The 25,811-nt window shown below is 41.6% G+C and overlaps 1 protein-coding gene across 6 annotated transcripts in view; it reads left to right on the top strand.

Moving 5' to 3' along the window:
- LOC126248661 (rho GTPase-activating protein 190) overlaps nucleotides 1-25,811 on the top strand; it is a 325,162-nt gene that overhangs the window by 114,668 nt on the left and 184,683 nt on the right. For all 6 annotated transcript variants that reach the window (XM_049949876.1, XM_049949875.1, XM_049949878.1 and 3 more), the window contains 2 exons: nucleotides 6,252-6,503; nucleotides 8,520-8,698. In XM_049949876.1, coding sequence (XP_049805833.1) covers nucleotides 6,252-6,503; nucleotides 8,520-8,698 — 431 coding nt within the window. The remainder of the gene's footprint in view (nucleotides 1-6,251; nucleotides 6,504-8,519; nucleotides 8,699-25,811) is intronic.

The following is a 25,811-nucleotide window of genomic DNA, read 5'->3' as shown; positions in this document are numbered from 1 at the left end:
TCTTTTGGCTAGATACATGTGAGTACTTCCACATATTAACAGGAGGAGGGGAGAAAGGAAGCTACTGGCAAGTGCAGTTGGTTTAACTGGACGACATCGGTAGTGTAACTGCTACGGCTGGCTACCTCCGAAACGTTTTTATGTTGCCTTTATTTCAGGGTAAAACTGTGCACAAGCCAAAGTTTGGGACAGTGCAGTGCTTTACAAGGCCTGATGGCTTGCCCTTAACTTCCTCCCACCTCTGAACAAACTTATAAGCCAGTTAGAGGGAGACCTACAGGTCAACATATATTCCAAAACACATTGTAATTGTTATAGGCACTGAAAGCTGGCTAAAGCCAGAGATAAGTTCAGCCAAAATTTTTGCAAAAGACCCAGTGGTGATATGTGTGTTGCTGTTAGAAGTAGTTTATGTTGTAGCGAAATTGAAGTAGATATTTTGTGAAAGTTAGTATGGGTAGAGGTCATTGCTGGCAACTGGCATAAAATAATAATTGGATCCTTCTACCGACCTACCAGCTCAGATGGAATAGTTGCTGAAAGATTCAAAGAAAACTTGAGTCTAATTTCAAACACGTACCTGAGTCATATAGTTATAGCTGGTGGTGACATCAATTTACCCTCGATATGTTGGCAAAAATACATGTTTAAATCTGGAGGTGTCCATAAAACATAGTCCGAAATTGTGCTAAACGCATTGTCTGAAAATTATTTTCAGCAGTAGTTCATGAGCCCACTCAAATAGTAAACAGTTCTGAAAACACACTTGATCTCTTATCAACAAAAAATCCTGAGCTAATAATGAGCATCAAAACGGATACTGGGTTTGTGAAAAAAGGGTTGTTGTAGTGAGACTGAATATTGTAATTCCCAAATTCTCCAAAAATAAACAAAAAATATACCTACATCTGCATCTATACGCTGCAAACCACTGTGAGGTGCATTGCAGAGGGTATGTCCCACTGTACTAGCTATTAGATTTTCTTCCTGTTCCATTCACATATGGAGCGTGGGAAGAATGATTGAATGCCTCTGTGCATGCAGTAAGTATTCTAATCTTAGCCTCATGATCCCTGTGTGAGCGATACATAGGGGTTACAGAATATCCCTAGAGTAATCATTTAAAGCCGGTTCTCGAAACTTTGTTAATAGACTTTCTCGGGATAGTTTGTCTGTCTTCAAGAGTCTGCTGTTTCAGTTCCTTCTGTATCTCTCCCATGGATTAAACAGATCTGTGACCATTCATGATGCCCTTCCCTTTATTTGTTCAATATCTCCTGTTAGTCCTATTTTTTACAGGTGCCACACACTTGAGCAATATTCTGGAACCGGTCACATGAGTGATTTGTAAGCAATCTCCTTTGTAAACTGATTGCACTTCCACAGTATTCTACCAAAAAACTGAAGTCTACCACCTGCTTTACTGACGACTGAACCTATGTGATCATTCCATTTCATATCCCTACAAAGTGTTTCACCCAGGTATTTGCACAAGTTGGCCGATTCCAACAGTTACTCATTGACATTATAGTCATAGGATACTACATTTTTTGTTTTGTAAAGTGCAAAATTTTACATTTGTGAACATGTAGAACAAATTGCCAATCTCTGAACCATGTTGAAATCTTATCAAGATCTGACTGAATATTTATGCAGCTTCTTTCAGATAGTACTTCATTATAGATAACTGCATCATCTGCAAAAAGGCTGATTTTACTATTAATATTGTCTGCAGGGTCATTAATATACAATATGAACATCAAGGGTCTGAACACACTTCCCTGCTGCACATCTAAGTTACTTCTACATCTGATGATGACTACATCCAAGGTAACACGCTGTGTCCTTCCTACCAAAAAGTCCTCAATCAGATCATAAATTTCACTTGATACCCCAGATGATCATACTTGTGACAATAAGTGTAGGTGTGGTACTGAGTGAAATGCTTTTCAGAAATCAGGAAATACTGTATCTAGCTGGTTGTCTTGATCCATAGCTTTCAGTATGTCATGTGAGAAAAGGGCGAGTTGGGTTTCAAATGATCAAAGTTTTCGAAAACCATGCTGATTGGCATTGAGGAGGTCATTCTGTTCAAGGTACCTCATTATGTTTGAGCTCAGAATATGTTCTAAGATTCTACATCAAATTGATGCCAAGGATATTGAATGGTAGCTTTGTGGATCACTTCTACTACACTTCTTATAGACGGGTGTGACCTCTGCCTTTTCCCAAGAACTGGGCACAGTCTTTCGTCCAAGAGATCTATGATAGATTATAGTGAGAAGAGGGGCTAACTCAGCCACAACCAAAACTGGTAGTCATGCAATAAATGACATCATAAGGACAACTGTAGGTGTTTTTTTCCTTACATAGCTATTCAAAAAAGCAGACAAAACTTCACTTGAGACCTTCCTGAGAGATGATCCCCACTCCTTCCAATTTAACCATGTGGCTTGAATTCGAAGACATAGTATTGACAGCAATTGAGAGATTTAAAGCAAATAAATTAACGAACGCCAGAGCTGATCCCCCGGTACACAAAATAGGTCAGAACACTGCTACAGAAACAATGAAAGCAGCACACCAAATTTAAACGAATGTAAAATCTCCAAGATTGGTGATATTTTACAGAAGCTTGAAATGTATCGCAGATTTAAATGTGAGATGGTTCTAATAGTTTCCACAATAAATCTTTGTCTCAAAACCTGGCAGAAAATCCAAAGAGCTTTTGCTTGCATGTGAAGTATGCTAGAAGCAAGAGACAATGAATGCCTTCTCTGCACGATAGCAATGGAAATGCTGTCGATGACAGTAGTGCTAAATCAGAGTTAATAAACACAGCCTTCTGAAATTCCTTCACCAAAGAAGACAGAAGTAAATGTTCCAGAATTTGAATCAAGAACAGCTGCCAACATGAGTAAATTAGAAGTAGATATCCTCGGAGCTGTGATGCAGCTTAAATCACTTGATAGTTGGAGAGACAATATCGTGATTACATGTATTCTGCGAAAACCAGTTATAGGTGTTGGCCATTGATGCATCATGTACCACCAAGAATAACTCCGAAAGTATGATAGGAGCTGAAATGTTTGTGGGACAAAAGTTGCATGGGACATTGGGGGCCATAATATGACGTTGGTTTTTTGTTGCTAGGTGAGGTCGCTTCAGAGATATGAAGGTCAACTTTGTTTTTTTAAATGGGATGCTAAACTTTGGTACTTATTTTTATGATAGCGGCTATCGAGACAAATCCCGTGATGTGTAACAGTAAGGTCTTTGAAGGTCAACGAAGGTCACAAAGGTGGCATGAACTTCCATTTACGGAAGGTGTTTGAAGTGATGACCATTGGTACCAATGCACAATTCTCCCTTGCCTATCTTCAGGTGTAGTTGTAATGTCTTTATAAACCATGTCTTTTTCCAAACCCCACAAGAAAAAATCCGGAGGCATCAAGTCTGGTGAATGAGCTGGTCATGACACATCTCCGCGTCCAATCCAACAATTTGGGAATTGTCTCTGCAGCTCATTTCTAGCCATCAGCAAAAAATGTGCCAGGCACCCATCGTGTCGATACCACATTCTGTTCCTTGTTTCTAAAGGTATTTCTTCCCATAACAGACCTAATGTTTCTTGCATGAATGTGGTGTACTTCCTACCATTAAAATTCCCTTAGTTGAAATGGGGACCTGTAATTCTGTCCTCCAGAATCTCACTTGCCGCAGCCAACATGGATTTTCAGTTACCCAATAATGCATGTTATGAAAATTAACATTTCCATGGTTTGTGAATGTAGTCTCATCAGTAAATAAAATCAAATTAATAAATGTGTCATCCCTCTGAATCTGAAGTTGAGCCCTTTGGCAGAATTCAGTGCGATGCATACAATCCATACCAGTTAATTCTTGGTGGAGACTGATACAGTAAGAGTGATATTTATGGCAATGCAGAACATGAACAACACTACTCTGGCTCATGCCGGATTCCCTTGCAATTTGACGTGAACTAACTCAAGGTTCTCGAACCCCAGTGGCAAGAGTACCAATTTCCATTTCCTCGTTAGTAACTTTCCTTTGCTGGATATGTTTCTGATGTGTTAATGATCCAGTTGTTCTCAGTTTATCATACACATATTTAAATGTACAATGTGTAGGGTGAGTACCTACCTGCAGATATGCCTTAAAGGATAGCCAGTTTCACAACAAGTTCCACGACAGACTGTTTCGCATTTAGTTGCATGCCATCACATCCCATCAGTTCTCATCACCCAGTTACACCAGTATGATTCTGTATCCATTCTTTAAGAGTAGATACCTAGCTGAACGTCCTCCATTGTTTCCAACTCTCAAGGAGTTCACCTTCGATCTTGATAGTGTGAAACTTTTTATCCTTGTGGCATGCCATTTTTATTTGAGCACTCATGGTGTTAGTTAATAGTTCGTTGTGAACATTTCTTGAATGCTGATGGTGTCCATTTTGTGAAGTGTAATATGTACATCCCATAGAAGTTTGATCTCTGCACCCCCCAGACACTCCTTTTCTGTCACCCTTCTGATGCACATGGTAAGCCATTAGCAGCTAATATTTTTCCTGTCGTAATTGTTAACACAACACTTTCAAATGAGCCATACTGAAGATTGAACTTGCAGTCTGGCACTCAAGGGGTTGCTTGTAAGAAAGTGTATTACTCTATTTCACAGAGTAAAGTGGTCTGAGGATGATCCTATAAGAGATCGAAATCAGTCACTCAATGAAATAAATAACCTACATGCCATCAAGACTGCTGTTACTGAAGAGATTTTATTATAGTTTTTCCTGACAGTGATCCAAAAAATTTTTTTTAAATTTGTTGTTTAGGTGATATACTTACTCAAATAATGATCTAGATAGAAATGTAATCAAATAATGCCCATCTTCTTACCACTACACTATGTGCTTTCTTCCTTTTTCTGGTCACTGCAGTTAATATCGTTGACTTTAGTGAGTTATATCAGTCCATTTGCTCGATTTACTCACAAGAACTTACAATGTAACTGGATTGAAGTTTTTGTAAGAAAGCTGACATTTTAATCAGTCATTGACTCTTCAGTATAAATCTTTTTCATTTTGTCTGTCCAAAATATGTCTTAACCTCAGTGCGATTTTAGCTGCATTTTTAATGTGAGCATTATTTCGTGAACTATTCATTTACACAAATTTACAGTTAAACAGCTAATCAGTGAACTTAAGTAACATTCACTAATCCATTATCATTTTCATTTTTGTTACACATGATCATCCACAATCGCTGTGGTAACATTTGGTGAAGCTCAGGTATGCAGCTTACATGTTCTCCATAGATAACATGGAAAATAGAAAGTTGAAAAGAAATTCTAATTTCATTTCCATGCTTGCCAGACCCAGACCCATTTGTGCTACTACATTGTGAAGAAGCTGTATAGAGTCTGTGGTTTTTTTAGCTGCATGGCAGGGCCACTCAAAGAAAGCATTACGATCCACTGTAACATAAGACGCTTGGAGACTAAAATTACATGCACAAATTCCCCCAGTGCATGGAAATGAGAATCTACAGCAAACTCAGTGTCAAGAATATTCTACATAAGTGAAGTGGTGCGGTGGTTTATGTACTGAACCTGCATTTAGGAAGAGTAGAGCTCAAATCTTCATCTGACCAAACTGATTTAAGTTTTTCATTGCTTCCCTAATTCACTGAAGGAAAATGTCAAAATGGTTACTTTGAAATATACATTACCAGTTTCAGTTTCTAACGTTGTTAATCCAATCCTGTGCTCTTACTGTAATGGTCTTGTGTCAATTGGACACTAAAGGCTAAACTTCCTACCAAGAAGATTCTGAACATGAAGCTTAAGAAGAAAGATAATAAATAAATAAGTAAATAAAAAATAAAAACTCTACAAAATACTCTGCTTTAAAAAAGTTATAAAAATAAATATTATGCTGTTAGTATGATATGTTATTTCGCTCGAGCTGAGCTGTTGGTAAATATCAATGAAATTATAATATACATTTTTGATGTCTGTCTCCTCCCTTAATGAAGTGATTAATAGATGTGCCCTGTGAAAAGTATAAACCACCATTTTTGCTGTTTAATTAGTGAATATGATTATTGTTAAGTCCAGAAAATGCCTAATGATTGATCCATTGTGCAAGTATATCTGTCTATGTGAAAATTTAAGACATTAACATTTGTTCTGGTATCAGATTAAAAAGTACATAAATGTATTTGTTTCAGGATTATAATGTGCATGTTTTGTGGTGATCCATATTCTGTAGAAAATATTTTGGGGCCTCTTTTGAGTCACCAGTGCTGCTTTTTAAGTGGAGATCGAAGTATAATTTTAGAAACTTTTTTGGGTGACTCTAAACGCAAAGTTGAGGTTATCATTTCTTCATTCCATGGTGCCAATGCATTTCGTGAGGAATTGGTCCATGGCTTCATCCTAGTCTACTCAACCAAGCGGAAAGCCTCTCTCGCAACTCTCAAGTACGTGACATTGTTTAGAAATTTACTTAACATGTTGTGTATCTCGTATATAATGTTAAAAACACTAAGACTGGTGAAATTTTAAGCAATAGCTAATTTTCGTATGTGTGTAAATTTTTAAATGTTCTTGTTGCTTAACTGACTATTACTGCAGTTGAACAGTTACTTCACAGAAGAAAAATGAACATCATGTACGTTAAGATGTGAGAGTTAATTTTATAAACATTTAATGCTAGAAATAATTGTATTTTGCTATATTAATGAACTCAGATGTTGCTAGCAGTCAATACATCTGGCAAACTGCAATAGTGAGCAGAAACTGGAAGGCGATACAAAAATAAAACCAGCAGATTTCACTTATTTCAATATATTATGTAATATGGAATCATTTTTGAGCACCTTATCAAGCCAAGCTACAGTTTTCGGAGTCAATCAGAATGATATAGTACTCTAAAACAATATGCTCGAAGCTCAACTTAGTACAAAACAACTTGTAGAATTCACAACTAGGCTGACACGGCTGAATGCAGCCTGTTCCAATCTTCCCATTATGTAAAAATTACTAACAGTACCAGAAACTGAACCTGGGTCATCTGTATGGCAGTCAGATGTGCTAACTGCAGAGCTATGGAGGATGACTTTAAATATTTAAATACTAATGACAAATACATTTATAAGAGTACTCAAGTAAGTAGGAACTCAACAGCAAACAAAATCAAATGAATGCAGGTACAGTGTGGCACAAGGTAAAAGGGAAAATTTGAAGTAACTATAATGAAAGTAAAGAGCATAATTAGAAAGTTTTAATTTTGGAAGCTAATAATAAATTAAATGCCATTAAGTATCACAACAACAACAAAGAATAGTCTTAAATACAATAGCCATTCACACACACACATTTCTGGAAGTGAGTGCCGAGTTTTTGCAAAGCACCTTGGGACACTGTAATGGGAATTGTAGCTTTCTTCTCGAATGCTGGTTTTTAACTTGGCAATTGTCATTTGATGAATGGTGTGCACTTTCCTTTTTAGGCAAACCCACAAGAGGAGCAGGAAGGGGTGGGGGTGGAGGGAGTGGGGGTACCGACAAATCTAATTATCTTGAGGGCCAACAAGTGTTGCCAAACATTTAAATTATATCGTTATGAATATTAGGAACATTAAATGCTGTTCTGGTACAAAAGCTAAAGCATATCGACATTCTGTTCAGATGCTCCCTCTCTCAGCTAGAATCGTGCAAATCAAGGACTGATTTTACTTGACAAAAGGAACTTTTAAATGGCAGCTGACAAACTGAGTTATAATGTTTTATGATGATTTTAAAGAAAGGGAATGATTCAGCATGAAATTTGTTGGAGAAGAATGTAACAGGTATATGTGCCAACTGTTAATGTTATCTCAGAAATGAAGGTTTATTTTTGTGGAGGTGGCAAAAAAGGTGGATGAACAAAAGCCATTTGATGCATGTCAAATTCAGAATGCCAACAGTTAGAAAATTTTCAGAAGGGAAAAGTGGAACATTATTGCAAAGCTCAAATGTAGGTAATGAGTTTAACTGTGTATACAGAGTATCCTCTTTTTTTGTTTTGTCTCAAGAAACGATTTTGAGAGCCTGGTGTAACCTCAGCAACATAAAGCAAAATGGGATAATTTATCTCACTGGTAAATAGAACTTTTTTCACCTATGATGTCTTCCTGTTTTCCTGTGTTATTCGTACATAATTCATTGCAGAGAAAATTAGAAAAAGAAAATGAGGAAACTCGGACAGCATGGTAGAATTAATAAGAATTGTGATAATACATTAAATATAACACAGGCAGAGGAATATTTCTGTCCTTTGTTCATATGTAATAACTCATTAGTAGTAGCTAAAAGTTGTTCTGCTTTTATCATGGTAAGATTGTACTTTTTTTCCATGCTAGTCTGTAATACCTGTTGCATTTATGTTAAAATGATAGTGCTTTGCTTATACTTTATTTGATCTGTCTTGTAAATGATGATGTTTTATTTTTCCAGTGCATTCTCAATGAACATTCCAAATTTGCCAATACAAATTCTAGCTGTTACTGATACTGGTGGGGCAAATGCATTCTTTAGTAGTGATCTGAGTCATTTACTAATAACTGAGGGAAATGCTACAGCTGATAGACTTCAGGCACATTTTATGACTTCTACATCATCATGTCAGCAGAAAAGTAAGTCTTATGAACAATACATATTAAATAATTGAAAATCAGAACTAAAAGTAATTAAACACTTAAATTAGAATATTAACTGGAATAGGGTAGGTGAGGAAGACGAAGGGCCGGGTGTGTGAAAGGGCATCGCTCAGAGGGTTTTGACTATGATCTCTTCAATCCTTATGGATGTGCTATTGGTAACAGAAAATATTTTGCAAAGTGTTGCACTATTTTGGGTATTTATGGAGACCTTTTCACTCCTGACGTTTGTGTTGTGGTGTATATTTCTACTGATTTAACTAAACTTTACCAAAAAATACTAGTTTATTTTGTAAGGAAAAAATAATACCGATTTAATTAATTGGAGCTACTGAGACCCCATAAAATAGTTCGTTTGTTATTGCCATGTTGTGAAGAACAATAATAATAATAATAATAATAATAATAATAATAATAATAATAATAATAGCACTAATAATTATTTTTGTATTTTAAAACTGATATTGTTAGGAAATTGTTTTCTAGTGTGATGTCTGCAAATAAACTACAGGAAACCATTGTGTATACAGAAACTACTCCATGGTTCTGCAAGATAATTACTCTTTCATTTCCCCATCCTATACCACACTTAAAGAAAAAAGTAAAGCAAAGAGAAAGTTAGTTGATTGCAGCCTCAAGGTTGTTTATAAAATGAAATGTCGTGCTCTTTAGTGTATTATTCGCTCTGATAGACATTTGTGATAAGTTAAGACTGTGTATCAACTACAATTAAAACACTGACACCATGTCACTATAGTATACATTTTCCATCTGCCCTTAAGTTTTATAGTATGTATTGTTTCAAGTAGTGCTATTTTTATTTTAACAGTGGATCTAACGTAAAGTGGACACCTGGGTGAGAAACAGTGAGAATATAGGTGATTTATTTGTAAATGGGTTAAATTTTGTTCATCTTGGGAGACTATTGTAACAATTAAATTTGAAGTTCTGCTTTGAGTAAACTAAAAAATACTATCCACTGATGACAGGTAAAATATGAAAAGCACTTCTTACCCCCACATAAATCCATTTCTCTCAATCTGCTGCATCCCAAATTCCAACATCCCCCTTCGTTCCCTTCTTTCATTTTGACATATCCTCCCTTCAGAATTCAAATATCCACTTCTTTACCTTCTCCCCTTCTTTCCAATCTCTCCTTACCCTTCCTTCTCATCACACCTCACCTTTCCCACTTCCTTCCTGTCTCCCTTTTACCTTCCTACCTGGCTCCCTTTTTTCTTTCTTTCTTTCTGTCCCCCTTTTTTTCTCAATCCTTTCTCCCATTTTCCTCCTTTACTGTCTCCCATTTTAAATTATCCCTACCCCATTTTCCTTTTTCCATGCCTCCCACCCTCGTCCTTCTCTTCCTGTGCATCCCATTTTCTTTTTCCTGCCTCACCCATGAATTTTTCCCAGTGCCCACTCCCTCCGTCCCTGCCTGCCCTCCTTCTTGTCCTCCCTGCCTGCCCCCCTCCTTCTTGTCCTCCATGCCTGCCCCCCTCCTTCTTGTCCTCCCTGCCTGCCCCCTCTCCCTTGTCCTCACTGCCTGTCGGCCCCCTCTCCCTTGTCCTCACTGCCTGTCGGCCCCCTCTCCCTTGTCCTCACTGCCTGTCGGCCCCCTCTCCCTTGTCCTCACTGCCTGTCGGCCCCCTCTCCCTTGTCCTCACTGCCTGTCGGCCCCCTCTCCCTTGTCCTCCCTGCCTGTCGGCCCCCTCTCCCTTGTCCTCCCTGCCTGTCGGCCCCCTCTCCCTTGTCCTCCCTGCCTGTCGGCCCCCTCTCCCTTGTCCTCCCTGCCTGTCGGCCCCCTCTCCCTTGTCCTCCCTGCCTGTCGGCCCCCTCTCCCTTGTCCTCCCTGCCTGTCGGCCCCCTCTCCCTTGTCCTCCCTGCCTGTCGGCCCCCTCTCCCTTGTCCTCCCTGCCTGTCGGCCCCCTCTCCCTTGTCCTCCCTGCCTGTCGGCCCCCTCTCCCTTGTCCTCCCTGCCTGTCGGCCCCCTCTCCCTTGTCCTCCCTGCCTGTCGGCCCCCTCTCCCTTGTCCTCCCTGCCTGTCGGCCCCCTCTCCCTTGTCCTCCCTGCCTGTCGGCCCCCTCTCCCTTGTCCTCCCTGCCTGTCGGCCCCCTCTCCCTTGTCCTCCCTGCCTGTCGGCCCCCTCTCCCTTGTCCTCCCTGCCTGTCGGCCCCCTCTCCCTTGCCCTCCCTGCCTGTCGGCCTCCTCTCCCTTGCCCTCCCTGCCTGTCGGCCCCCTCTCCCTTGCCCTCCCTGCCTGTCGGCCCCCTCTCCCTTGCCCTCCCTGCCTGTCGGCCCCCTCTCCCTTGCCCTCCCAGCCTGTCGGCCCCCTCTCCCTTGCCCTCCCAGCCTGTCGGCCCCCTCTCCCTTGCCCTCCCAGCCTGTCGGCCCCCTCTCCCTTGCCCTCCCAGCCTGTCGGCCCCCTCTCCCTTGCCCTCCCAGCCTGTCGGCCCCCTCTCCCTTGCCCTCCCAGCCTGTCGGCCCCCTCTCCCTTGCCCTCCCTGCCTGTCGGCCCCCTCCTCCTTGCCCTCCCTGCCTGTCGGCCCCCCCCTCCTTGTCCTCCCTGCCTGTCGGCCCCCTCCTCCTTGTCCTCCCTGCTTGTCGGCGCCCTCCTCCTTGTCCTCCCTGAAGGGTGAGTCCTTTGACATCAATTTATGTGATCATGGCAGAATGGTAGTTAATTTCATTTAAACTGAATAGGTAGGTTGTAGAAATAGCTCATTACAATAGAACATCATCAAATGAACTAATGAGCACAATAATATAAGACTTGATTGAAGCAGTCACAAAATTGTGCAAGTCATAAGGCAAATACAAAATAATAGTTTTAATTAAAGGGAATAATCCTAGGTGGGATTACAAAATTACAGTTTATGGCAGTAGAAAAATAAAAGCTGTCATTAACTCTGCATGTCACTTTCCTCTGAAACTCTGAAAAGATTGTGATTGGCTGTAGAAGCTGCATGTGTTCGACTACATAACTTGTGTAACAGTACTGTAAAGTCACACTTAGTACAGAAGGCAAGTAGGGTGGAGGTCACTGTGGGGGCAGTTATATTAACCCAGATATTTAGCTGGTGTAATGCTGTAATATGGGCAGCGGCTCTCTTCAGTATGAATCTGCTGTTCCTGTGTCATCAACTGATCAAAGGACTTGAGCAATTTGGTGGTGTTAGCATCTTGACAACCTAAGATGACAGGATGTGTATTGAGAGAGAAATTAAATTCCAGACTGATTAACAGTAATGGTTCAATAGTGGTATTCAGAGTTTCCTTCTGTCATGTGTAGAACAAGATAAAAGGTGCCTTGAATAGAAATATGCTATTGTTAAGCGATACTCTGTATGTGTCTGGCGTGAAATTCTAATCATAACAGGCAAGTGAAACCAGAATAGGGTGTTGTACAGCAGATAACCATCTGATTCTTATGTGGTAGATAATGTGACCATCAGTCTGGAAGATGCTGGCTATTTATTCCTGCTAATAATAATAAGAAAAAAAAAAACACAAAGGAAGGTGTTTGTGTATAAATTTAAATCGGCACAAATATAGTTTGTGAGGTATCCTGTAAATCTCCAGTAGTCAAAGCTCTATGCGTCTGTTGATCATGGCTGACAATTAGGTAGTCCTGTGTTTGGCAAGTTATTTATTTATGAGTAAATTTCTAAGGAATATGAAAGATTTAAAGCCTATATCCTTTCAGTTCACAATTCAGACAAGGGACAGGTATCTGCAAGTGAAGAACAAGTTTGGGGTAATCATGAGTCAACTTCATAGTAACACAGTTATAATGCAGGGGTATAAAGCTAGATGTTAGGGGATATATAATTAGAAGTTGGTGGTGTGATTCTGTCAACTTCATAGTAACACAGTTATAATACAGGGGTATAAAGCTAGAAGTTAGGGGATATATAATTAGAAGTTGGTGGTATGATTCTGTTGAAATATTCATAAGAGTACAAAGCAAGGGTTCTGGAGGAATTAAAACCACACTGACCTTATTTTGTAGGTCAATCTGTATGGCTGACACTTAAGTGTGAACAGAGTTTATGTTGTAAATCATAATTAGTAATATGTGGAATACTGTTAAAGTTGCAGTTATGTTACTAAATTGGTTGTATATAGCATCTGTACTATTTATTATGGCACGAAGAAGTTTGTAATGAGGTAGAAATTGGGTGGTGACTATTCAAACTGGTATGTATGAGAGAATAAAGTGTCTTCACTATGTTCCTAGCATATGCTATTGTGTATGACAGTGGATTGTATATATTCAGCTAAGATAGACACTTGTTGAATTTTGGCATTCTATCATGACCTGCCTTTATATTTAGGGGTGCTAAATAAGTGCTTTAAGATTGATACCTCCATCTTCAAACCAGGCTTGCGTGGTTCATGTGTGGGGGGAATAATTCTGGTAGGTGACATAGCTGCATCTTTAATTGACCTATAATCTTGTTTACTTCTTTTATTATGTAAAAGTTCGTATAACTATCAGACCAATTGTGTGATTGGATTGAAGAGTTCCTCGATAACAAAATGCAGCATGTTATTCTCAATGGAGAGAAGTCTTCCGAAGTAAGAGTGATCTCAGGTGTACCGCAGGGGAGTGTCATAGGACCGTTGCTATTCACAATATACATAAATGACCTTGTGGATGACATCGGAAGTTCACTGAGGCTTTTTGCAGATGATGCTGTGGTGTATCGAGAGGTTGTAACAATGGAAAATTGTACTGAAATTCAGGAGGATCTGCAGCGAATTGGCGCATGGTGGAGGGAATGGCAATTGAATCTCAATGTAGGCAAGTGTAATGTGCTGTGAATACATAGAAAGATAGATCCCTTATCATTTAGCTACAAAATAGCAGGTCAGCAACTGGAAGCAGTTAATTCCATAAATTATCTGGGAGTACGCATTAGGAGTGATTTAAAATGGAATGATCACATAAAGTTGATCGTTGGTAAAGCAGATGCCAGACTGAGATTCATTGGAAGAATCCTAAGGAAATTCAATCTGAAAACAAAGGAAGTAGGTTACAGTACGCTTGTTCGCCTACTGCTTGAATACTGCTCAGCAGTGTGGGATCCGTATCAGATAGGGTTGATAGAAGAGATAGAGAAGATCCAACGGAGAGCAGTGCGCTTCGTTACAGGATCATTTAGTAATCACGAAAGCGTTACGGAGATGATAGATAAACTCCAGTGGAAGACTCTGCAGGAGAGACGCTCAGTAGCTCGGTATGGGCTTTTGTTAAAGTTTCGAGAACATACCTTCACCGAAGAGTCGAGCAGTATATTGCTCCCTCCTACGTATATCTAGCGAAGAGACCATGAGGATAAAATCAGAGAGATTAGAGCCCACACAGAAGAATACCGACAATCCTTCTTTCCACGAACAATACGAGACTGGAATAGAAGGGAGAACCGATAGAGGTACTCAGGGTACCCTCCGCCGCACACCGTCAGGTGGCTTGCGGAGTATGGATGTAGATGTAGAATTGGCACCATACGGAGATGGTCTCTTGTACCAGACACTGTACATCCGTCCTCAAAATGTTTCTCTTGATCAATTTTTGCATCTTCAATAATTTCTTTTTTAATATAAATGAATTCAATGCCATGAACATTTTTGTTCAATATTTATACAAATTGGTCCATAGTGGCTATGCCACTACCAATCTCAAGACTGGTAACCCCATTGCCGAGGGACCACGCCCAATAGCCATGCAAGGTCAACCATGGGTGGGTTTCCTTACAGATCAGTTGGTGTTAAGATTTGGTTGTCAGTCGGGCGTTGGAGGCTAGCTCTTGCTGCTAAACGCTTAACTGTGCCCCCAATTCCATCACATGGTGATTTCCCATGGCTTGTTCCGAAAAAAAATTCCATTCTGCAGTAATGCCAAAATCTTTTTGATGATGGCAAAGATTTACATAGCTTTTAAAATTTTTGTACTGTGCCACAGAACCATCGCTAAAATAATGAATATGCTTAATTTCTTTAAAAATGCACTTAAGGGATTTGATCAAGTACATTAAAAACACATGAACTGCAACTGTGTCATGTCGGAGGCAATCACTGATTATGCAGTAGCTGACACTCTTTAGGTCTTCATTACCTTTGTAGTAAATGAGAAATGTATGTATTGTAGCTTGACTATTTTCCCAATGGAATCCCTGCACTGCATCTTGGACAACAAAGGAGTAATTTTCTGCGAAATCCATTAATATAATCAATTCTCCTGGTTTGAGACCTTCTTTAGTGAACTGCAAATGCTTGCTCTGATGCTTTGCAATGTAGTTGTGAGTAGAAAGGGCCAACAGTTTTGTAACTAATATTTCAATAAATTCTTCAACTGTCATTTCTCTGGTTTCAAGTGTATCTCTATCAGTGTGAGTCCATTGTTTGAACTGAATTGTATCCTCAGGATCAATATCTGCAAAAGCACTTTCCAATTATTCATTTAGAGCTTCTGTTCCTGGAAACATTTCACAGTGATGAAGCATGCAATTCTTTGTTTCCAAATTACAGACAATTTTGCTCAGTAAAATTTTGTAATCTTCTTTTATTGGGCTATGTGCTAACATTAGTTTCACACTTTGATGTATTGTGCAGACACAAACTGAATGTGAACCATCTTGTGCCTACAGTCACACACCACTTTGGCCTTAATTCACAAAATTTGGAAAATCCAATTTCCGGGCCATTTTTATTGCAGTACGCAGCAAACATTTCTTTTAAGTTGCTCAGTAATAAGTATTTCTATTTTTTAACCTTTTCTCCATCTATCCGAACAGTAATACAGTCCGTTTTTCCTGGACAAATCTGACTAAACTCTTCATCATAAAAATGTTCTGTGACTCTTGCCTTCACATCCTCGGAAAGCTTTTTCCCACATTTACCTTTGGGCTGTGCCAATTGTTAGAACTTCTAGTTTAACAAGTATATTTAGAAACGACACAACAACACATGTATGTCACAGAGTAAGTTGACATGTGAACACGTTAGCGTTCAGATAAGCACTGACTCTCAGTCTAGCGGCTGCTGCTCGGCTGGCCGCTTAGGTGGCGCCGCTGCTGCATGGCTGGCAGGCAGACAGCGCCGCACGTAGAGGACGTGCGTAATTGCGCGGCGGCACTTTAAATGATCGGTGAGTCACAACACTTTTCCCCCCTTTGAAATTGTTGCACTGGTCTTGATGGATGTGTCCTGGAGATGGCTGACGTCCATAGGCGTTGTGTGACTCGACGTAAAGTCTCGAGGAGGAGGCTTCCCGTACGGACGGAAGTGTCCCCGATGATAACGGGTCGAGATGACAGGAGACGTAGGGGTCGAATCTGCTGGGGCCCCACGCACCAATCTGCCCGTTGCGGCAAGTCCAGTTGATATGACAGGAGACATGGGCGATGCGTCAGCGTCCGTTGGAGGAGGAGGCGAGCAGATGTACTCTGACACGGGTTGGTCCTCCGGTTCCCGCATGGGCACGTCGTCTGGTGGCATCCGTTCTGGTGCTGGCATCGCGATGACGGGTAGAGGGCGGCGTTGTGAGTATGGAGATGTGCCAAGATCCCGAGCATCAGGGAGAGTCAAGGGTGGTGTGGCGGCATTCGGAACAGGTGTTGTTGGCACCCGAGGCCGAAGCTGGTCCGAATGACGCACTGCAACACCTGTGTCCGTCTGGATTTCATACAGGCGTCTGCCACGGTGTCTTAAGATGCGGCCCGGGCTCCATTTTGGCCGCCTGCCATATCCCCGTACCCAGACGAGGTCGTCGGCGGTGAACCGGCCAAGTGACGGCACCCGCGGCCGGGAGGTGGGAGGCCGCAGAAGATGAAGTAGAGTGCGGGGCTGTCGGCCATGTAAGAGCTCAGCCGGGCTGTGATCGCCCATGGGGGTGAAACGGTAAGACGCCAGGAACTGGAGAAGCGCCTCATCAGCAGCAGAAGAAGTCAGAAGTTTCCGCATTTGAGCCTTAAACGTGCGGACCAGTTGTTCAGCCTCACCGTTGGATTGTGGATGGAACGGCGGGGCCGTGACATGCGTAACACCGTGACGAGCACAAAAATCGCAAAGTCAGAAGAGGCAAATTGCGGACCATTATCAGTAACAAGAGTAGAGGGGAGGCCTTCCAAAGAAAAAATGCGGGCGAGAGCACTGGTGGTTGCCGCGGTGGTAGGTGACGTGCAACGGACAATGAAAGGAAAGTTAGAGTAGGCGTCAATTACGAGGAGCCAATAAGTACCTAAAAAGGGTCCCGCAAAATCAGCATGAATGCGCTCCCAGGGCTTCTCAGGCGAAGGCCACGGTGACAAAGATGACTTCGGGGCAGCGGCCTGTGACGCACAAGGGCCGCAGGCAGCGACCATGTGTACGATTTCAGAGTCGATGCCAGGCCAGTACACATGACGGCGCGCCAGAGATTTGGTGCGCGACACACCCCAGTGCCCCTGGTGAAGGAGGCGCAAGACCGAAGCACGCAAAGACGCGGGGACCACAACACGCGGCGAAACATTGTCAGTGGAGAGGAGGATAACACCATCCCTAGCCGTGAGGCGGTAGCGCAAAGGGTAGTAGTTCCGCAATGGATCAGAAGTCTTAGCGGACGGGCGATCAGGCCAACCCGTCTGAATACAGCGTAAAACCCGGGAGAGGGTAGGGTCAGAACCCATAGCAGCCGCCAGCCCGTCCCCAGTGATGGGGAACCCGTCCACAACCCGCTGCTCGGCAACATCCAGGTGGAAACACAAAAGTTCGTCCCTATCGAATGCCTGATCAGGGCCCATGGGGAGGCGAGACAAAGCATCAGCATTCGCATGTTGAGCCGTTGGCCGGAAATGAATCTCATAGTTGAAACGGGACAAGTAAAGAGCCCAACGCTGGAGGCGGTGTGCAGCCTTGTCGGGAAGTGACGTTGATGGGTGAAACAAGGAAACAAGAGGTTTGTGATCCATAACAAGATGAAATTTTGTGCCATAGAGAAAAACACCAAACTTATGAAGAGCATAAATGATGGCCAAAGCTTCTTTCTCAATCTGAGAATACTTTTGTTGGGCATCCGTGAGCGTTTTGGAGGCATAAGCAATGGGTTGTTCCGAACCGTCAGAAAAACGGTGCGCAAGGACTGCCCCAACCCCGTATTGAGAGGCGTCTGTAGCAAGGACAAGATGTTGGCCAGGTCGATAAGTAGCTAGGCACGGGGCCTGTATCAGCATAGTCTTCAATTTCTGGAAAGCCGCGTCACATGACGCGGACCAGTGAAAAGGCACGTTTTTATGCAACAGGCGATGCAACGGCTGAGCCACCGACGCTGCAGATGGTAAAAACTTGTGATAGTAGGCGATTTTCCCCAAGAAGGCCTGCAGTTCCTTAACAGACGTAGGGCGAGGAAGGGCATCGATCGCAGCGACAGTTTGTTGAAGCGGACAAATACCATCCCGAGAGGGTTGAAACCCCAAGTACGTGATAGATGCCTGAAAAAATTGTGATTTCTGAAGATTACACTTAAGACCTGCAGTCTGTAAGACATTAAAAAGTGTATGGAGATTTTGAAGATGTTCGTCAGTGGTGGAGCCCGTGACAACCATGTCGTCCATGTAATTGATACACCCAGGAACAGGGAGCAATAATTGTTCCAAGAATCGCTGAAAGAGAGCAGGGGCGCTAGCAACCCCGAATGGCAAGCGTTGGTATTGATAGAGGCCGAAAGGCGTGTTAAGAACCAGAAACTGCCGGGAAGCAGCGTCGAGAGGAAGTTGATGATAAGCTTCTGACAGGTCAATTTTAGAAAAATACTGCCCTCCAGCGAGTTTAGTGAACAGTTCTTCAGGACGGGGCATAGGGTAAGTGTCGATGAGGCATTGAGCATTGACCGTGGCTTTGAAATCGCCACAGAGACGAATAGCACCATTGGGCTTGGCAACTACAACGACCGGAGAGGACCACTCACTGGAAGTGACAGGAAGCAAGACCCCTGAAGTAGTGAGACGATCCAACTCCTGTTTGACCCGATCACGAAGGGCTACAGGAATGGGCCGAGCCCGAAAAAACTTAGGCCGAGCAGTGGGTTTGAGCGTGATATGAGCTTCAAAGTCGTGTGCACGGCCTAACCCAGGAGAAAAAATGGACGAAAAGGTCGTCGACAAAGAATCCAGTTGAGCATAGGGAATAGCGTCAGAGACAATATTGACAGAGTCATCTATGGAGAACCCAAAAACGCGGAAGGCATCGAAACCAAAAAGATTTTCTGCGTTGCCCTGGTCGACCACAAATATGGGAACAGTGCGAACGACGGATTTGTAAGATACCTCCGCATTAAACTGTCCCAAGAGAGAAATCTTCTGTTTATTGTACGTCCGTAATTGCCGAGTGACAGGGGACAGGAGTGGAGAACCCAGCTGAAGATACGTCTGAGAATTAATTATAGTGGCGGCAGAACCGGTATCCACTTGCATGCGAACATCTCGACCCAGGATTTGGACAGTGAGGAATAACTTCCCTGAAAGGGAAGAAGTGCAATTGACAGACAACACAGAATCAGAATCAGCGTCATGTTCCTGAACATCATGTATGCGGTCGGATTTGCAAACGGAAGACACATGACCTTTCTTTTTGCAGTTGTGACACACAGCCCAACGTTGTGGACAATCCTCGCGTGAATGTTTCGTAAAACACCTTGGACATGAAGGAAGTTGCCGGGGATTTTGCTGCAGTTTCTTAGGGGTTTGTTTACGGCTTGGCCGAGGCTGCGCGTGGGAACGCACTGCGGCCACGTCGGCCGGCGGGGACGCGCCGCGCGCGTCGTCAACAGCGCACAGAGGTTGTATTTCCCCGACGTCACCCCACGCTTCTATTTGTGCCCCAGCGGCGCGAGAAATTTCAAAAGACTGCGCAATGGAGAGAACTTCATCTAAAGTCGGATTCGCCAACTGAAGGGCACGTTGCCGAACTTCTTTGTCGGGCGCCGACCGGATAATAGCATCCCGTACCATGGAATCGGCATAGGATTCTTTGTGAACATCAGTAACAAAGTGACACTTTCGACTGAGGCCGTGAAGTTCAGCAGCCCAAGCGCGATAGGATTGATTGGGTTGTTTGTGACAACGATAAAAGGCAACACGAGAGGCTACCACATGCGTTTGCTTTTGAAAATAGACTGACAGAAGGGAACACATTTCAGCAAAGGACAAAGACGCAGGATCCTTCAAAGGGGCCAATTGCGACAACAGCCGATACATTTGAGGCGAAATCCAGGAAAGGAACAGAGACTTACATGCTTGTTCGTCCGAGACATAAAATGCCAAGAAGCGCTGTCGAAGACGTTTTTCATAATCCGACCAGTCTTCTGCTGTCTCGTCGTAAGGAGGAAAAGGCGGTACAGCCAACGACGAGAAACGGCCCGCATTTGACGCCGCGACGAAATCGCGAATCGCCGCCGTTAGAAGCGTTTGCTGTTCAAGGAGATTTTGCAAGAGTTGCTCGACAGTAGCCATGGAACCCTGTGAGTCAATGGTGAAAAGGAAAAATCCACTACCTCGTCGCCAATTGTTAGAACTTCTAGTTTAACAAGTATATTTAGAAACGACACAACAACACATATATGTCACAGAGTAAGTTGACATGTGAACACGTTAGCGTTCAGATAAGCACTGACTCTCAGTCTAGCGGCTGCTGCTCGGCTGGCCGCTTAGGTGGCGCCGCTGCTGCATGGCTGGCAGGCAGACAGCGCCGCACGTAGAGGACGTGCGTAATTGCGCGGCGGCACTTTAAATGATCGGCGAGTCACAACACCAATATTCCCTGTTCAGCTTCTAAGTTTCTAGCCTTCCTTACCATTCTTTCTGAAACACAAAATTCTTCCATAGTCTTTTTGATAGACCAGCTTTGAGGAACTAAGGTCAAAATTTGAATTTTCTCGTTATTATTTGATATGTGTAATTTTTCTTTCAATTCTTTGGATCAGTTCAATGTAATCTGAACAAGTCAAGCATTGATTGCTTGTGAATGGTTGCTCCAATTCACTGGGATCAAGTCCTCACACTTCTGCAATTTTCTTAATAATTGCACCTTCAACTTTATGTATTTTGCGCTTTGCATATCCTTTTGTATCCCTTGCACCAATTTGTTGAAATTATAATGTTGATATTGCAACAGATGTTAAGCTTGTATTCAAATTGTGACCAACATTAGTCTCATTATCTTCATCTGACTGATATGTAACATCCATTTATGAATATTTCAGTGTATCAAATTCCTTTCTACGGGAAGGGCACATTTTTTGGCCTGGTTTAATATCGGACATAGTTATCCTTTTTAGTAGGTCAGCTGTTTCTATGTTGATTGAGCGCAAGCTTTTTCGTGCAGTGTGGTTTTTCTTGCCAAATGGGTTGCAGCATGATCTTTGCAAAAATTCAAATCTTTTTAGTAGTATAGCTTCATGATGGAAGCACAGTTGAGTATTTTCAGTAGAGTGTAAACCACACCATCTAGTAAGTAATTTTTGTTGTTCTAAGGAATGTTGCTTTGCAGCTTTCAGTCCTTTTAAGGCACTGTATGTCATTAAATGGCATGGGAAATCAGTATTTCCAAAACTGCTTACATTAAATTGATCTTGTTCTTCCAGTTTAGCAACAACTTGATATGCTTCAGACACTAAAAGGAAATTCTCAAGTCCTAAATAAAGAAATGAAATGAAATTAATAAGCATTCAGCTTCCCAAAAATTATGTAGTAGTCCCTAGTACAGTTAAATGGTTAAATTTAGCAATGAACCTGTCACAAACAGGTTTAAAATCACTGAATAAACAGCAAAATGAATATTTAAACAATGAAGACATAATCAACAAAATACCAAGTTTTAGGTGACATTTTTGCACCTTACCCAAAGGGACACCAAAATGAAAATAAGTTTTTCTAGTAGAATGAAATATGCTATGTTGAATGGTGTTAATGAATGTAATGTGGTAGGTGTCCATTTTGAGATACATGACTTTGAACACGAGTATATTTTGATACATTCATGTTTTTTAGCAAATTTACAGGATGGTAGCACAGTAATTTAACACACAAGCCAGGCCAAAATTTGTGATATACTAAACACCCAGACAGACAGTAGTTTGGCAAAATACCAGGTCCGTAGCGCACTTTCTCCACCACTTATGCCTCGTTAAACTATGGTGTAAATTTCTCGCGACATGATTTGTTGCCCACTTTGAACTAAGATTATGCTAAATGCATTGCTTTCTGAACTCTACTTGCAACATTTGTGTGTAAAGCGCACAAAGTTGTACCACTATACCCAGAAGCAAGAGTCTAGCTCTTTTACGTTAGGAACAGTGGAATGACAAACTTAGTGATTTCTTCACGACTTTTCGGTCTCTGTAAATTTCATCAAAATTGAAGATAGTCGAGCTCGTAGCCCTAGTACACTGCACGTGGAATTACCCAATTAAATCACAAAGACTTTGTGAGAGTGTAGCTCTCCGTGACACATCGATATCACCATGTGGAACAACTTTGTAGCCATAGATTTAATTTCCATGCATATGCAGCCTATCAACGTCTCTGGCGCCTTGTGTATCTTTGGCCGCATACACAGTGGGTCGGTCCTTGAGTGTAAAAGGATTGAGCAAGTGCTGGACTGTTAGTCACCTTGGCTCAATCTGAAGATGGCTGGATGGTATTTAGCTGAGATATTAAAAGAAGAAGAAGCTGAATTTATGCAGCTACATGCCCGAAGTTTTAAGGAACAGTCTTCACGCTGCAATAATGTGAAGGTGCACATTTTTACTAGAAGTCACGGTTTTCAAGTTATGAAAGAAAAACGTAAAAAAGTGACCTTTATATGCCCCACCCCAATGCTCACCCCCAGTTCAGGATTTTTAGTATTTTGTTCATGGTACTTCCTGCTACAACTGTACAAAAAATTGTAACTACTCAGTTTCCCCCCCTAATTTTGCTTCATTGGCTGGGTTATAAGAGAGGGACAGTACACCAGACAGTAAAACCTACCTGATGTATCAGTTGCCATTGAGAGTGTCTTCAATACTTAAAAGTGGAAACAGCTTCTTACATCCAACAGTGTTACAAACCTAACAGTATTAAGACTGTCCCCTGTGAGACTTGTAAGTTCATATGTTCAATTAGTGTAGCCTGCATAAGACAGAGCCAGTATATCAATGCAGACAGGTCCAAACTTATTGCACTGCCACAGTGTTAAACCAACACTCAAGATGTAGTTTCATCATCCAATACAGCTGTATAAATAATATAGTGGCCATTACATACTCTGGTAACTTTGCATTTTCCATTACCCTGTTGTCACTGCATATGACCGCTTTTCTATTCACTGGTTCCACACATCCATCACTATCATTGCAGCATGCCCTGTGGGGGTGCAAAATGTTATGTATGACCAACCCATTGCCAGAGACCAATTGTTCCATCCTATTTGAACCCTAGCAGATGCTGATATTACCCAAGTTAATGTCAGTGATGCAGTCTAGCACTTCCTTTATAGTTTCTATTTTTTTGATGGATCTTCACTGCCTGAACTTGGCTAAACACAGACCCCTTGGATAATACAAGTGATGGCATTATTCGGACTATATGTGCCACTTTTGTGTAATCTTAGCCACTTACCACTGATATCCTGTTTACATATCTTCAGAGTTGGGATCCATTAGGGCTATTATTGTGAGATGTTGTAATTTTCACAATTATTGAACTGTGTGAAATAAAATCATCATAATTTCTGAATGGTTTGTGTTAGGGCATTGAAACTGCATGGTTGGCTGCGGGGCATGATGGGAATTAGTATGAACTGTACAATTTGCTTTAGGGAGTAAACCCACTTTCATTTGGATGGGTTCATCAATAAGCAATATTGGCACCTTTGGGGGACTGAGAATCCGCATTTCGCAATCGAAAAGTCTCTTCACCCTCAGCGGGTAACTGTGTGGTGTGCAATGTCCAGACATGGAATAATCAGTGTGATATTCCTTGATGGCGTAGTGACTACCGAACGGTTTGTGAAGGTTTTGGAAGATGATTTCATCCCCATTATCCAAAGTGACCCTGATTTCGACAAGATATGGTTCATGCAAGACGGAGCTCAGCCCCATCAAAGACGGAGAGTGTTTGATGTCCTGGAGGGGCACTTTGGGGACTGCATTCTGGCTCTAGGGTACCCAGAGGCCACTGGCATGGGCCTCAATTGGTCGCCATATTCTCCAGATCAGAACACGTGACTCCTTTTTGTTGGGCTATATTAAAGGAAAAGGTGTACAGCAATAATTCCAAAACTATTGCTGAGCCGAAAACAGCCATTCAGGTGGCCAACATCAGCATTGATATTCTGACACTTCAGCGGGTCACACAGAGTTTCGCTATTCGTCTGTGCCACATCGTCACCAGTGATGGCAGGCATATCGGACAGGTCATAACCTAAATCCGAATATCTGTAGTGACATTTACATGCTGAATAAAGTGTGTGCGGACTGTGGTTTGTAAGTAATTTAAGTTTTGTTTTCAAATAGTTCAATAATTGTCACCCTGTATATGTATACAAAGTGTAATTTTTTAATAATTATCAGAAATCAAAGTGGGAAACTTTCTCTGTAATTATTTTGTTTTGGTTGCTGTGACCATTATCACCTTAATTTTTATATGTCTATTTTCTTGTGTTTCTTATATTTCTCTTGCTTTGATTTCTTTTTGTGAGTAATTGCTCACTTATGCATTCTTTATGAAATGGACATATTTAACAAAGGTAGTTTAACATTATTTTAAGAACTGTTCTACCAACTGCTTCATGAGATTAGTAGAAAACACAGGAAACTTAACTCATGGCAACCACAAGCTTCAGTCACAATTCTTGCAGAGCACTATAAATGTGAAGGTTTAAGAAAATGAAGAAACAATCACATGCTAGACATTCTCCATGTGGATTTCTTCCCTGTTTCTATTTCCTCTTGAAAAAGCTAGTACTTGGTGTACATGTCACCTCAGTAAAACAATGAAAAAGTAAAAGGTATAAGCAACAGAATAAAAATAATTAACCTATGTGGGCATAGAACCACAAAGATATGTTTTTTTTAAAAAAAGATCTATCATGCTGTATCTGTGCTGCTTCATTGCAGTGTGAAGAATGTCACTAGGTTGTTACATTGTAGACCAGTCCACTACCACTAGAGATTTAGTTAAAAGGTAATATTGTTTGTGAAAACAAGCTTTGTAAGCTCTTTGTCTGAAGCTCATTGCATTAGCTTACTATATTCATTGTATTATCGTTATCAGCCTGCTCTGCTTGGCAAATACTGGTAGAGGTTTGTTTCCTCATTTTACAGCATACAGTGCTGCAGATTTAGTGTCTCAGTTGCAGCCAGCTTATATATAGCTGCCATGAGCTGTAAGTGCGGACTGACTAATTTTTCCAATTATTGTGACAAAATAACATTTTGTCTTTGTCAAATAACAAATGGTGATGTTTTATTGAACGAGTCAGTCATAATTAATTATTCTTTTTAATGATTGTATGTATGTTAACTTTTGTAAAGTAAAGTTTGGGAATGTGGTGTGGCTCAAAGACGTGCTATAAATAGTCATCTTCTACAGCCCTTCCCCGTACTTTCCACCCGCCCTCCACAGCTCCCCCACTCTCTCCTCCCTACCTTTGCTTCACATTATACTATACAATCTTACTTAAACAGTGCATCACAAAAATAAAAACTGATTAATTGAAGAGTCACAAAAGATGCAGATAAAATCATTTTGAGAACCATTCTAATATTTTCTGCTCATCTACTACAAAACCGCTATTATTCTCCAGCTACAATTGGCATCGTGAAAGAACTTTTCTGTATTTTTTTTATACCCTCAGCATAAAATTCTTCCACATATTGTCTCAGTTCCTCTAAAACTGAAGTTTTCAATGCTTCACTGTTTTCTAGATGCCAAAAGGGAAGGTGTTTTGTTTCCTGAAATATAAGAAGAGGTCTGAAAGTGGGTAGGGATGTAGGGGGTATCATCTTAAAAAAAAATCGTTCTTATGTTCAACATTGTCTGAAGTTTGCTGCAGGCGGAAGAGTTTAG

Source organism: Schistocerca nitens, chromosome 3, assembly GCF_023898315.1.
Source record: "Schistocerca nitens isolate TAMUIC-IGC-003100 chromosome 3, iqSchNite1.1, whole genome shotgun sequence".
NCBI classification, from domain to species: Eukaryota; Metazoa; Arthropoda; class Insecta; order Orthoptera; family Acrididae; genus Schistocerca; species Schistocerca nitens.
This window is presented reverse-complemented; position numbering and strand designations above follow the sequence as displayed.